Source organism: Fundulus heteroclitus, chromosome 23 (genome assembly GCF_011125445.2).
Source record: "Fundulus heteroclitus isolate FHET01 chromosome 23, MU-UCD_Fhet_4.1, whole genome shotgun sequence".
Lineage (NCBI taxonomy): Eukaryota > Metazoa > Chordata > Actinopteri > Cyprinodontiformes > Fundulidae > Fundulus > Fundulus heteroclitus.
Window position 1 is genome coordinate 19,274,471 of NC_046383.1, and position 13,690 is coordinate 19,288,160.

Below are 13,690 nucleotides of genomic sequence, written 5' to 3' on the forward strand. Positions count from 1 at the left end.
GGTTAAATAACAAAAAGTCATTGCAAAAGAAGCTAGCTTTTCACAGCGTGCTGTTTCCAAGCACATTAATGGAAAGTTGAGCGGAAGGAAAAAGTACACAAGCACCACGAGCAACCTTGGCTTTTAATGTGTTGAAAACAAAGTTGACTGAAAAGTTTGGGGGAGATTCTCAAGGTATGGGCCTGAGTCAGTGCAGCAACGGCGTTATCTTGCATTTGTCGACTGAAGTGGTAGAAGCGGTAAACTCCTCTTCGTTAATCTTTTCATTCCGAAAGGTGAAAAGGGAACGGATTATGATAGGGAAGGAACACAGCCCCCCTTGAGCTTTCAAGTTTGTGTTTTACTGTGTATGTTAGTGCCTTAGCACTGCCAAGCACATGCATGACCATATGCATCATCATGACCATAATCATGGCGAGAGGGGATCTGTTGAGGGGGTGTGTGCTGATTCCGGCACATTTTAGATCATGGTTTGTTCCCCATTCTGCCTCTTTGCCTGATTCACATCTCAACCCACCCACCAGCCCCCAAACACATGCACATTCATACACCCTCTTCAGTAGCCTGACATAGCGGCCGTCTGTACGAGGTGAGAAGAGGCTGGGGTGAGAAGGGACGAGCGATCAAACTGGTGACCTTCTTCACCCACACGCTCAATCACACAAGAACTGCTAACACCGCTCGCTTGCACACATGCAAAAATAAATAAATAATAAGAAACATAAACAAGCAGTTCAGAACAGGGAAAAAAAAAGAGAAGCCACAAAGTTCAGAGTAAAGATGCACCAAGTGTGCAGGATTAAAACTTGGTTATTAAGCTGCTCTGACCTTAAAAAACTGCCGCATGATTAACGACATAAAGACATCATTTAAGGTTTGTTTTGTCTTGGAATGGATATAATTATTGATTCTTGCCTGTTTGTTTGCCATGTCATATTTTACAGCCTTACCATAACTTGGATAAACCTGGGAAAGAACTGTGAAACTAGCAAATGAGGAAAAAAGAGGAATTAACCCAGATTACTTTGACTCTGATTGTGAGAATAGAATAAAAAATAATTATACTTACAATCATGTTTATTTTTATTTGGATGTATGATTTAATTAGCTCTTTTCTTTTTAATCGTTTTAATGTTCTCACTTTCTCTGTGTAGCACTTTATAATGAGATCTGTGAAAGGTACTAGATAAATAAAATGAAAACCTTTAAGAATTAATTAACTTGCATGTAACAATATAATAATAATAATGATTACAATAAAGATTATTATCATTCTGTTATTATTTGTGCCATATAGCGACTTATGTTTTATTTGTTGTGAACTGATACTATATTGATTAATTAATCCCAAAAGTAAACTGAATGATAAAAGAGCTAAATTACACAAATCAGGGACTTAATAAATATACAAATAAGTAATTAATAAAACAATATTGAGTGATAGCCTATTAAGGGAATTACATCCTGTACCAATAATGTTAATTTTATATGTTGTGTTTGTACATATATGTGCATCTTCCATCTCAGCTCATTTTATGTATTTTAGTTCCAGTGTCAAGTTTTGATTCTTTTGATTTGATCGATTTGATTCTTGATATTTATAATATTTCTAACCTTTTAATGTGGGAGTGAAAAATATCACTTTGACAAGAAAGACACTCACTGTTGCTTTATGAATTCACTTTTGATTTTATTAAACAAAACACTTCAATAGCTTCTTCCATTGAAAAATACAAAATCCATCAACATCACAGCATCATTTATGAACAGTTTAGAAAAATCACTGACACGATTCAGATAAAACACGAGGGTCTGGTCACAAACACACGGCCTTCGTTGACAGTACACGGCTGATCTGTTACTGTAACTTTTTTTTTTTTTTTTTTTTTTTTTTTACAGATACAGAAAGCTGCAGAATGAACAGATATGTGTGGTGGATTGTCATGATCTGTTTGAGCATGTTTTGCATATATATGTGTTGGTGTAACCAGAAGAGTGGGCAGACTGGTCAAACCCAAAACTGGTCATGCATTTTCAAACTCTTCTTTTTTCCCCCCCCTCAAACATGTTCTGGTTAGAAACACAAAAACAAGTTGTACAAAGATAATCAGACAGAAGTTCAGGAAACCACATAGTGGGGAAACTGCACGAGCAAACACATTTTATTAGGCTGCCTTCCATTCAAAATCAATGGGCCTAATTTAAACTTCTTACTAAAAGTAAAAATCCTGTTCGACATATGTACACTATGGAATAAGTTTATCTACAGTGATTCTGTGCTGTATTTACAGGTGCTTGTTTTTGCTGGTAAGATTTTGAACCTTTTCGTGATTCCCGCTCCTATCAGCATCTGCATATTTCTCAAACTTCTGGTGGTGCCAGACTGACTGTGAATCCCCTTCTCAATGCAACTAGCATGATATAAATGCTGATTGGACAATCATCAGATCATGCAGCCTGCGTCGTTTGGACTGGGACGTCACAAGTAACGCCTGAGGACTTCACCAGATTACTCGCACTGACGCCAATCTGTCCTCTGCTCTTTGAAATAGCTCCCTGCTGCCTCACCCGGGTCCTGCTTCGCTGAATCGTCCCCGCCCTGAACGGCCAGGAGGCAACTGAAGGGAATCGAGATGCAATTTCTTTAGAGTGAGCAAGAAAGAGCAGGAGGAAAACTTGAAGGAAAGAGATGGTTTAGGAGGCGAGGGACAGTTCAACTTGAAAGAAGACGGAGCAGGAGCGTCACTATGAAGAAGGAGAGGAGGTGGAGAGGGGACGGGGTGATGGTTGAGGAGGAGGATGAGGGGAAAGCCTCGCTGTCGTAGCTGGGAGCGCAGTCCAGCTCCACGCAGCGGATGGAGGAGTCTTCGTTCCCGTAGTTGGCCCAGTACTCTTCGGGGTCCAGCTTGGGAAGAGCAGCCTCGTCCTCGGACAGTTCATACTTGACGGGTAAGGTCTCAGCGGCCTTCTTGGGGGGGTACTGAGGCTTCACGTGGGAGAAGGGTAAGGTCTTCACGCCCTCTGAGGTCTTCTGGTACGTGGACTTCGACGAAGATGCAGGCTTGTGCTTGGAGAACCACCAGCGGGTCTTGGTGCTGAAGGTGGTCGTGGTGCTTCCAGTCAGGGAGCCTGGGTCAGGCAGAGGACAGACGGCGAAATCCATCTCGCGCAGGAAGCGGAGGTCCTGGCCACGGCGCTGGGACGGGGAGGAGCACACGACCTCGGAGGAAGAGATGCGAGCTTTGCGGAACCACTCCCAGAGGGGACGGGACTCACAGCCGCAGGACCAGGGGTTGCTGTTGAGCCGCAGGAACTGGATGCCCTGGGTGTCCCTCATGGTCTGGCCCGGCAGCTCGGCCAGAGAGTTGTTGAACAGGTAAAGGATGGTCAGGCGACCCAGGTCGCGGAAAGCCCGACGGTGCACCTGTCGGATGCGGTTGTCATGGAGAAGGAGGCGGTCCAGATTGACCAGGCCTCTGAACACGTTCTCAGAGAGGGCCCGGATGCGGTTCCCGTGCAGGAAGAGATGGGTCAGGTTAACCAGATCTGAGAACAGGTCATCCTGCAGAGAATGGAGTTGGTTTTCCTACAGAAAAGAAAAATCACAATATGAGACGGTTTAATGATGCAAGAAGGAGCTGTTGACGGATAAAGCAACAAAGTACAAAAAACAAAGATCCAAATTCAAGAACAGCTAGTTTCCCTCTACTGGCGACCAGATAATAAACAGCAAACAGATATTTCTGCAAGCCACTGATTTGAAAATTGTAAAAAAAAAAATGCACTCTCCTTTAATACACTGTATGCTAATTTATATTGAGTCCAGTACCTGACTTATTTAATAGGAAAGTTGTTCTTTTTGCTTTTTTTTTTAAGCCACATGCTGATGACCATAAATCCTCCAGACATAAAAAGTCTCCTAAAGATGAAGCAGAGCGTTTAGCTGAAAACTTAGTCCAAAAGCTGATTCATCTCTAAGGTACAGAGTCAGGCTTTCAGCATCACAAATAATGTTCATCAGCTGTAGATAGTGTTTTAAGTCTGGAACATCCTTTTTTAATTTTCCTCATTTTTAGGCCCAAACGGATACTGTAAGGGTCAGCCACAAAGGACTGGACAGAAAATGCGAGAAAAGCCAAAATCTAAATTAAAAACTTTAAATTACAGATAGAAAACCTACATAAATGTCATTTAAACAGATTACAATAAGGTCTTCAAGGACATGCTACTGTTTTCAAACTTTGATAGTGATATAGCAAATATGGATAGATATCATGCATGAAGAAGAGTACATTTCCCATATTTTCACTTGTCTGCTTCATTTCATTGCTGACTTGTTTGGTTGCATTGACACATGTTTTTTCCCCCCCATTTATTTCTGGATCTATCCTCTGACTTTGCTGGAACTGAGTAATACTGAATGTGTAACTAAATGAGACTAGACCACAGCTGAAAAAGCTGAAACACGTCTGATTGCTTCTGCGTTAAGTCTGGGTCTTGGTTTTCTGGGGGTTGTATTTGAATGTGTTGCTTAGATCAAATCAGTGGGCACCGTGTGTGGGCGTGCAGGCTGGATGCGGACAGATGCGTCGGTCGACTAATTCTGCAGTGTGACTGTGTGCTGCTGAAAGCATCAAACATGCACATTCCTTCTCAAGCATCTCCAAACATCTTTCAGGTCTGTGTCTGCGTGTTTGAGCGTCTGGATTGCTGCGTTTACCTGCAGGTAGAGAAACTGGAGGCTGTAGAGCTTGTGGAAGATATCATGGGGCAGAGTGGCCAGCTTGCAGCGATGCATGTGCAGGCTCTGCAACTTCTCCAGGCCCCTGAACGCTCCACCTTCCAGGTGCCGCAGCGAAGGGTTGTCCCCCAGATCCAGCTCCTCCAGGATCCTGAGGTTGCTGAAGGCTCCGGCCTCAATCCATGTAATGTTGTTCCCGTACAGCCAAAGCACCTGCGGAGGGATTCAGAGGGGAAACGTGTTTAGAGGAGAAACGAGCGGATTACAGAGGACACATTTTTCCACTAATAGGGAGCTCACCTGTGTCTCAAAGCCAAAGGAGTCTGCGCGAAGCTCTGTTATGCGGTTGTTCTGCAGGAAGACTCGTTGGGAGTCGTAGGGTACTCCAGCTGGAACCATGGTGAGGTTCTGGGACTGGCAGCTGACCGTCATGGGCGTAGGGTAACACACGCACAGCCTGGGGCATGCTGAAACCCCGCCCGGCTTCATCACCACCAGCCACAGAATCAACCAAAGGGTCAGTCCACCTGAAGGTACAGAGAGGAGGAAGGAGATCTTTACTAGGCTGAAAATGTTTCATGTTTTAGGGCTACTGCTGCTGTTGTAGGTCATGGTTTGGAAACCCGCTTGTTAATGAGAGACAGAAAAAGACACAAGAGGCTGATTCCAGCTTCTGGCACACAGCTTTCTGTCCATCAAAGCTGTTGTTGTGATTCCTTTTAACACCGATGTTCCTTCACCCGTGACATTTCGATACTCCCCAAAGCTACATACATAATTCAGGCAAAAATCATTCACCTATTCAATTGTAGAGGATCACTTTGCACCGGTATCAGTGACCTGGTTGCATAACTCTGGCTTTAAGCAACTTTCAGTGGCAAACTAAGCACTAATACAACAATAATAAACATTTAAAAGACTAAAAAAGAACAGAAAACACTTTTTACAGCAACACAGATTTCTAGATCTCATGCTGTTTAAACCAAACGGCTGTTTCCACTGGGAGGAGTGCCAGTGGCGAGGGCACGCACAGGCTACAACCAGTAACCAGAGTGGGATCAGTGTCAGTTTTTCTGAATAATTTAAAAGCCATTTGGTGGCGCTCGGATAACGCCTTACAGAAGAAGTCAACGCGGGAAAAGTACATGCATTAATTAGTAATATGGTTCCATTCATCAGCCCTGCGCAAGATTTTCCACCCTCTAACCCGCTGACCATTTAACAAGTTATCTGAACTGGATGCCGTGGAGACAAAAACAGCCTCATTTTTTTTTTTTTTTTCTTTACAGTTTTAGAGTATTTACAATAAAGGCAATATGAGAAGAGCAGTAAAGCTCAGAAAGTTGCGGGCACAAATCAGGATCACAGGGGCACAGCTAGCAGGTTTTGTAAGGGGCTTGCCTGGTAGGGTGTCAAACTAACCTACAAGGTCAGAAAAAATACTTTCAGTAGTTTTGTTTTGGTATGCATCTGACTCCAAAGAAAAAAAAAGATCATTAGAATTTCTTTTATTACAACTATCTTTTTTTACATTTAATATACCAAAATTTGGCAGAATTGAAGCGCTTTAACTTTAAAGCAGCGTATGTCGTATTAGTCTGTGGAGGAAGGAGTAAACGATGCACTACAATAGACAGAAAAAAAGCATTCTAATATAAATAAATACTAAGCGTGTGCATTTCCAATCTTAAATATATGCATATTGAATCTTAGATGTAAGACTGTCAAGCAAAGGGTAAGTACCCCTCTGCCCTTAAATAATGATGCAACAGCTTTCAGTTTACAAATTCAGGGTAAAAAGAGACAAAACTCGCTTAATTAAACTTTACAACAGAAACAAACCCAGACTTTAATCACTTAGTATAAACTTTTTTTTTTCAAATATATGAATCACTATTGTTTGCTTCTATTTAAAAGTATGAAAGTGCCACCCATGTGCTAAAACTTCTTTAAAAACATCATAACAATTTATAAGCTAAATAAGTAGGGCTAATTTTTTGTAGGCTGATGTTATTGCAAGCATAAAACTAAATCTAAGCGTCTGCGCCACAAAAAAAAAAAAAGACAAAAATATAAACCCATTTTAAGTATTAAACTACTTTCAAACTTTGAAAGACGCACAGCAAACAAACAGGACAATTAAAAACCACACGCATAGATGCAGCGTCCTCCTCCTGCAGGATGGAGATGCTGCGCAACTTACTCTTGAAGTTGTGAGCGCTGGAGCTCCTCACGGTCCTACGGGCCTCCATGTCGAACCAAAGCCGAAAGCGAGTTAGCCTGCGCGGCGTGGAAGTGCCTGCTTGCTGCTATCTCTGCTGCGGTTCAGCTCTGGTGACCGAGTCACTGTGGCTTCAAGGCAGTGACGTTCTGGATTCTCGGGAAGCCTTTTATACGCGCGGCCGGCGCGTCGCCCACGACCGTGGGCAGCAAAAGGATCCTCTCCACGTCAGCCGGCAGGGCAGGGAGGGGAGGGGAGGGAGCCGCCGGAGGAAGCGCCTGGAAAGGCAGCGAAACGCAGGAACTTGGCTCTCTCCAAATACTCCGCTAAAGGAGTGATTAATTCTTCATTACTTAGAAGTGTGTGGTTATTGTTTAGGCAAAAAAATGACCTAACATCCAAAACGCACAAATGTAACTAAGAATTTGCACAAAAAAAGTATATTAGGCTATTATATAAAGGCAAGCATAGCAGACTTTGTGCGTTACAGTTATCTTTTTTTCCTTTAAGACATAGAATCACGGTGTGGGAGGATTGGTTCACTTCTAATGGGAGCTGGAGGAGGGACGGGATGGAGGGAGTTTTGGCACAAAACAAAGCTCACTGGTTTCCTGGAGGAAAGCCAAAAGAATTTACAGTAAAACAAGTAATTAACAGTGGTCTGTTTTCACCTGAGGCCCATCGTGCACACCCCCGGGGAGGAGAAAAGGCGAGTTGGAAAACTCATTTGGCATTAAAAGCAGTTTCTAATCACTTGGTAGTGTAGGTTATCGTTTGGAAAGAAGCCGAGAGCCGCCCACGGCTCACAACAACAGATGAACATGAAAGGAAAACCCAGCGGTGGAGCAAAAATGACCAAAAACCAACATATGGACGGGTTGCATTATGTGTGTGTGGCAGAGCGATGACATAACACTGACAAATCTTTGTGGTACAGTACATACTGCACATCAAGTTAATCATCAAAACAGATTGTCCATTTTAATGGCCTATTTATCAAAGTAACGTGAGCCAAGAAGTGAATCTTTATGCTTTGTTTTTTGGCAGGCTCCTTTTGTAAGTGAAACAAATGCTCACAAGCCTATACATACAGACATCCCTGCTAATATTTAGATAAATGTAGGAAGATCCACATTGTCGATACACTTTTTCTTTTGTAGCCATCAAAAAGCATTGGACATAATTTTGGTAAATATTTGAAGTCTCTCCTCAGCGGGATTGATCGTGTTCATTTGAACTGGTTTTTTTCCTACCATGGATCCAGATTTCAACCATTCCCCATTAAGTTCAGATCGGATGGAGGCTTGGGCTTTTGGGCCGACCATTCAGGAGGTTCATCATGAGCCTATCAAAATTAGTTGTTTTGTGTATTTTAGATAATTTTCATGTTTTAATGCCCAACTCTGTTGAATTGATAATTTTTTTAGATCAAAATAATCGCCCACAGATGGAAGAAACTGGTTGGGTTGCACAAGAACTTTTGGATCTAAATTTAGCGATGTAAAATTCCTTTCCACTGGAAATAATGATTGCTCCTGGATTATAATCCAGGAGCCATGCAAAGGAACAACCGAAAACCTTGATAAACAGTACGTCACTATTTTTTTTTGCCTTGGGTGGGCATTTATTTTTGCACTGAAGCCTCAGTTCACTGTTCCATTGCTCTTCTGAAAGTTTCAGCTTTGTCCTCAGCTGTCTTGTGCCCACTGTTTTTATTTTTATTTTTACATATTTATACATTTCATTCAGGAAAATTCATATAACCACTGCGATGTACAATCTTAAATATGAGAATTATGATAAATGCCCTTCTAGCTTCTTAAATGATCCCTGACCTATACTGAAAATGGATGGGCAAGATTTAAACATGTCTGTGCCAGGCAGAGGTGGGTGGTAATTAGTTACATTTACTTGAGAAACTTCTTGAACAAAATGCACTTTTAGGAGTAGTTTTACAGCACCGTACGTATTACTTTTACTTCAGTAATATTATTAAGAAGTATCGCTACTCTGACTTGAGTAAAATTTCTGGCTACTCTGCCCACCATGAGTAACTTCACTGAATAAAGAACACACCAGAAATGCACCAGAGTCACAGACCTACAGTTTATGTTAATGTTAACTTTCGGGTTTGAACACAAGCTTTGTTGTTTTAATGTTATTTTCTATCTGGTGAGCTCACTGAGCCATTTGGAGCTTAACTGAACGTACAGTAAACAGTGGATATTCTCACTGGAAGTACTATTCTAACATACTGTATATACATTAACTGATGTAAGTTGGTTTCATACGTTTTATGTTGAAAAGAAAACAATTTAGAAACGTGTTTTTGGTTTTAATAATAAGGATTTTTTTTAAAAATATTTTTTTAAATTTTGTTCTTTAAGACGCCACAATTTGTACATAACGTTATATTAATATTATTTACTTTAGATATAAGATTACATCATTTAAAAATATTGAATAATGTTAGGATCAGTTATTCGGTACTTGAGTAGTCTTTTTATCAAATACTTTTTTACTCTTACTTGAGTATTTGCTTTTACTCGAGTAAAAATAAGTCGAAGTAGTGCTACTCTTACTTAAGTACAATTTCTGGCAACTCTACCCACCTCTGGTGCCAGGATGCCAAACTAATGTAAATGAGTTGCAGCATTTCTGATTAGCGGAGTGATCAAACCATATAGAATAGATTAGAATAGAATAATCCTTTATTGCCCCCACAATGGGGAAATTCAGACGTATCAGCAGAAAGTAAGGGAAAAAGTCCACAACAGAAAAATGGCATACTAAGATAAAAAAAAAAGTGAGTAGGGTGACATAAAAGCATACAAAATGTACATGTATAGTTATACACAACAATCAGCAACAGACTATTTACATACAATGGAAACAAATTGTACAATTTACAGCAGGGATGTAAACGACTTATTGGGTTTGTTGGGATCAGTCAGAGTTATAAAGTCTAGAAGCTGCTGGAAAGAAGGACCTGCGATGACGCTCCTTTGTGCATTTAGGATTCAGCAATCTGTCCCTGAAAGGGGCGGAAGACACTGTCCATCAATTAAGTTATTGTTGTCATAGTTCTTCTGTCTCATCCCAGCATCCTAGGACAGAGCTGGCCTTCCTGATGCTTAGCTTATCCAACCACTTCCCCTCAGCTGTAGTTAAGCTGATGCTCCAACAGATGATGATGATGACCAGAGTGAAAAAAAGTGAATGCCCCCTGGATCAGCTGTCATGCAGGCAGTCGTCAAAGCTGACTGACAAACACTCCTCACTAGTTGGTTGTGGTAATGCACACTGAAAAGATGTTTGCTCACCGCCAATAAACTCAAGAAGAAAAAGAAGAAGAAGAACTGCTAGCTGACTGGCTGCAGTGAAACATAAACACAGCGAGGCGTAGTTGAGGCGGCATTTTTAAATGCTGCTTATTTGTAGTAAATTCTACAAATGACAAGAACACCACGGTGAGATGGAACCTAAAATAACACGGAGTCATTGATGAGGTCGAAGAGAACTGAACAGCAGGGTAAGTCGTTTCTATATCTAGCGTTTGTTCATTTTCAAAGTTAGGAAACGGCAGCAGCGTTCGGCTCGGCCAAAGTCTAATACAGCTGTTAGCTTGTTAGCTGGTTAATGACAGGAGCTCGTTTGCGTAACTTTCCCGGATGTGATTAAAATGTGTTCGGATTAAAAGAGAAGAAAGTATTCCGGATGTACCGTTTATATGGGCTGAAAATCAAATAATCCGACCATGATGTGCGTTTACGCGCACCAAGCTTTATTCAAAATAAAAACTCTGACATTAGCAGAGTTGATGATTTCCATAAAACATCAGCAGAAGTTTTCTACTTTGTGAGGAAAAAACAACAAGCGCAGAGGCGCGTTGGTTCTGGTGCGGCCCATTCTGTTGTTATATGCAGTGTTAATTAATTTAAAATTTCAAAAGAGTTTTGCGGCCCCCAGTGCTTTCTTTACTGCGTGAAAAGGGTCCAAATGGCTCTTTGAGTGGTGAAGGTTGCCGACCCCTGCCCTAGCAGGTTGAGTCTGGTCTGACCCTTCCTGTAAAGAGCACCACTGTTGTTGACTCTAGTCCAGTTTATTGTTCAGGTGAACACACAGGTACTTGGAAGAGTCCGCTGTTTTAGTGTCAGCTCCAAAGCCAAACATCCAGGAGAAATATAAAAGGGAACTCGATTATGGCTAAGAAAACAGCAAGTGACATCTTTGTAACATGCTGAGGGAGATTTATCCACTAGAAGATGTGTTTTTCGCATGGCTTTGACTCTGTAAACACTGAATATACAGTATATGCTGCGATTAAACCATTGGGAGTCCATCGGACTGACTCACAGTTTCCAGCTGATTTGGCTGTGGTGGAACGACCTGGAGGACAGGGACTGGAGGCCGTGTGCATACGAAACAAAGTGTGTCAGGGCAGAGAAGGTGGGCCGGGTCTCACTCACGTGTGAGTCCTCCCTAAATGTCACGGGTCGCGGAAAGGTCCTCCATGATGTACATCATCTGCTCCCAGCTCACCAAAACCTGCTCCACGGAGGGTCATCTGCAACTCCAAGCTGGGCGCGCAGCGCAGGGAGTAATTAACGGCGCGCCTGGAATCGGACCGCTTGTTGGCTGCGGTGTTGTGAGAGGGGGAGGCGGACAGCTCACCAAGCAGCCGGCCTCCGCAGGGGGCTGTGAAGCTGATAAGGTCGCCTGTGTGTGTGTGTGTGCGTGCGTGCACAAATAATTAATTCAGTAGCCCCGGAGTAACAAGGGTAGGCAGCCGGCTCACCAACTTGTCTCCAGTGTGTGAATGTAAAAGGTTCTTGATGCTCCTACTTAAATATTTATCAAGCATTCCTCTTACTTGTGCCTCTTTCTGGTGTGGCTCCACACCTTGTGTTCAGCGAGTAGTGAATAAATCCACGAACACATATGCAGATCCCGCTCCCAGATCCCCTCCCATGCATCCTCTCACTTGCCTCCTGTGACAAAGTGAATCACAGGGACTCTGGTATTTGAACTGGTGTAAACACAGCATGCTCATGGACTCTGTCCCTGATTCTTAATTAACACACTGACTCCGTCCACCACCCACCGACCCCCACAGACACACCCAAACACAACAACACAGGAACATACAGAGTGTGTGCCGAAGAACTTGTCTCTGCCCACCCGGCTGCAAGGTCAAGCAGAAAACTCAAAAGTTATTTATCCTTGGTTATGGGAACACATACCAAAGATATGTTTTCAAATAATTTACACACAGATCAGCTTTTGTTTGGAGTGAGAAGCTGATAAAAAAACGTATGAATCACGAAGAACGTGGGTGCCATTTGGGACAGTAAAGGTCTGACAAGACTTTGTTAACGAGACAATGAATCATTTGATATTTAGTGTCAGAGGAGAGATATGTGTGAAGTTCATCTTTGCAACCAATTTAAATATACACCCGGTGTGATCTTTGAAGACCTCCGAACTAGATTCTGGTTACACAAAAGTGAAAAAAAGTGACACATCAGAATATGTGGAATAGGTTAAGAAACTTTTGACCTAAAATTGTGAACCACAGCAAGATGCAACGTGACTGAGGGAAAAATGTGGGCAACACGCCAACGAGATTATCTGCATTTTCTCCTGCAGAGTTAGAGTGATTTACCACATAACACAACAGTATGATTTATTCTTTTACAAAGTTTAAGCTTAAATTATAAAGTTTGTAAAAAAACACAGATGGAAGTAAGTTACAGGACACAAAAAGTTTCAATACAGCTGTTTTCTTGAATAATGTTAATCAGTTTTTTACATTTTTAATAAGGAATTTGATTCCACTCAGCTTTACCACAGTTTATCGAGGCTTACAGACCTTTATTTCTGCACAACCTATTCCCCTCTTTAGAAGTTTTGGCGTTGTAAAACTTAAATTATCTCCTTTCTCAGCCATTCTGTAGTGTTTTGATGCTGCTGTACCCTGTTTCATCTGCCTTTCATCCTCTCACGTTTAACTCTACAACACCTGGATGCACAGAAGAGTTCAATTAATGCAGGATGCCGAGGTCCTGTGGCTGTAAAACAAGCCCAGATCACTAACCATCCACCGCTGTGTTTGATGCTAGTTATGAGGGGTTTGTACTTTGTTCAGTTTTCACCACACAGTGCTGTGTATTAAGGCCAAACATCTCTACTGCACCCTCATCTCAAAAGGTGTTTCTTTGCTCAATTAGATGCAACTTTGCACATTTTAGCTGTGTAGCCATATTCCTCCTATACAAATGTGGTTTTTGAGGGAAACCCTCGCAAGCAACCCCCAATCCGCCAGTCTTTCCCTAATTGTACTGTCATGAAGAAGTTTGACGTCTAGCATGTCGACTGGTCTGTAGAGGTTGGGATGGGGCACTGGAGTTTTCTGCCTTTTTCTCTGACCGATGCACGACTTGAAGTTGATGTGAATTTGCTGAAACATCTGCTCCTGGAAAGGTAGACAATGTAACATGTAAAATGGCTACCCATGAATCTTGTTGCATGATGTTTTTCCGTTGAAAATGTAGCAACAATTGGGTCTCTCAGAGAATTGCAGATATCTTACCACCTTGTCAGCGTCCTAAACCACAGATGAACACAGAAGCTTCAGGCATCTGGGAAATGCTGCCAAGAATGAGTCAGACATGTAAAGGTCCAGAAATGCCTGGTTCCTTGCGGCTTTTCTCTGATTTCACACACTA

At 42.1% G+C, this 13,690-nt stretch overlaps 1 protein-coding gene across 1 annotated transcript; it reads right to left on the reverse strand.

Moving 5' to 3' along the window:
- Positions 1-1,868: 1,868 nt before the first annotated feature.
- On the reverse strand, positions 1,869-7,170 carry rtn4rl2b (reticulon 4 receptor-like 2b). Its single transcript, XM_036127125.1, has 4 exons — positions 6,945-7,170; positions 5,042-5,268; positions 4,721-4,954; positions 1,869-3,586 (listed from the first exon to the last, which is right to left on the reverse strand). The coding sequence occupies exons 1-4, from the start codon at positions 6,991-6,993 to the stop codon at positions 2,714-2,716; spliced, it is 1,383 nt and encodes a 460-aa protein (XP_035983018.1). The 5' UTR covers positions 6,994-7,170; the 3' UTR covers positions 1,869-2,713.
- Positions 7,171-13,690: the final 6,520 nt, after the last annotated feature.

What these genes read in the sequence shown, in the direction of transcription:
- rtn4rl2b (XM_036127125.1), bottom strand. Translation starts at nt 6,993, where the DNA reads ATGGAGGCCCGTAGGACCGTGAGGAGCTCCAGCGCTCACAACTTCAAG. An exon ending in CAGCGCTCACAACTTCAAGA is followed by an intron (nt 5,269 to 6,944) that starts GTAAGTTGCGCA and finishes CTGTACCTTCAG; the next exon opens with GTGGACTGACCCTTTGGTTG. An exon ending in CCTTTGGCTTTGAGACACAG is followed by an intron (nt 4,955 to 5,041) that starts GTGAGCTCCCTA and finishes ATCCCTCCGCAG; the next exon opens with GTGCTTTGGCTGTACGGGAA.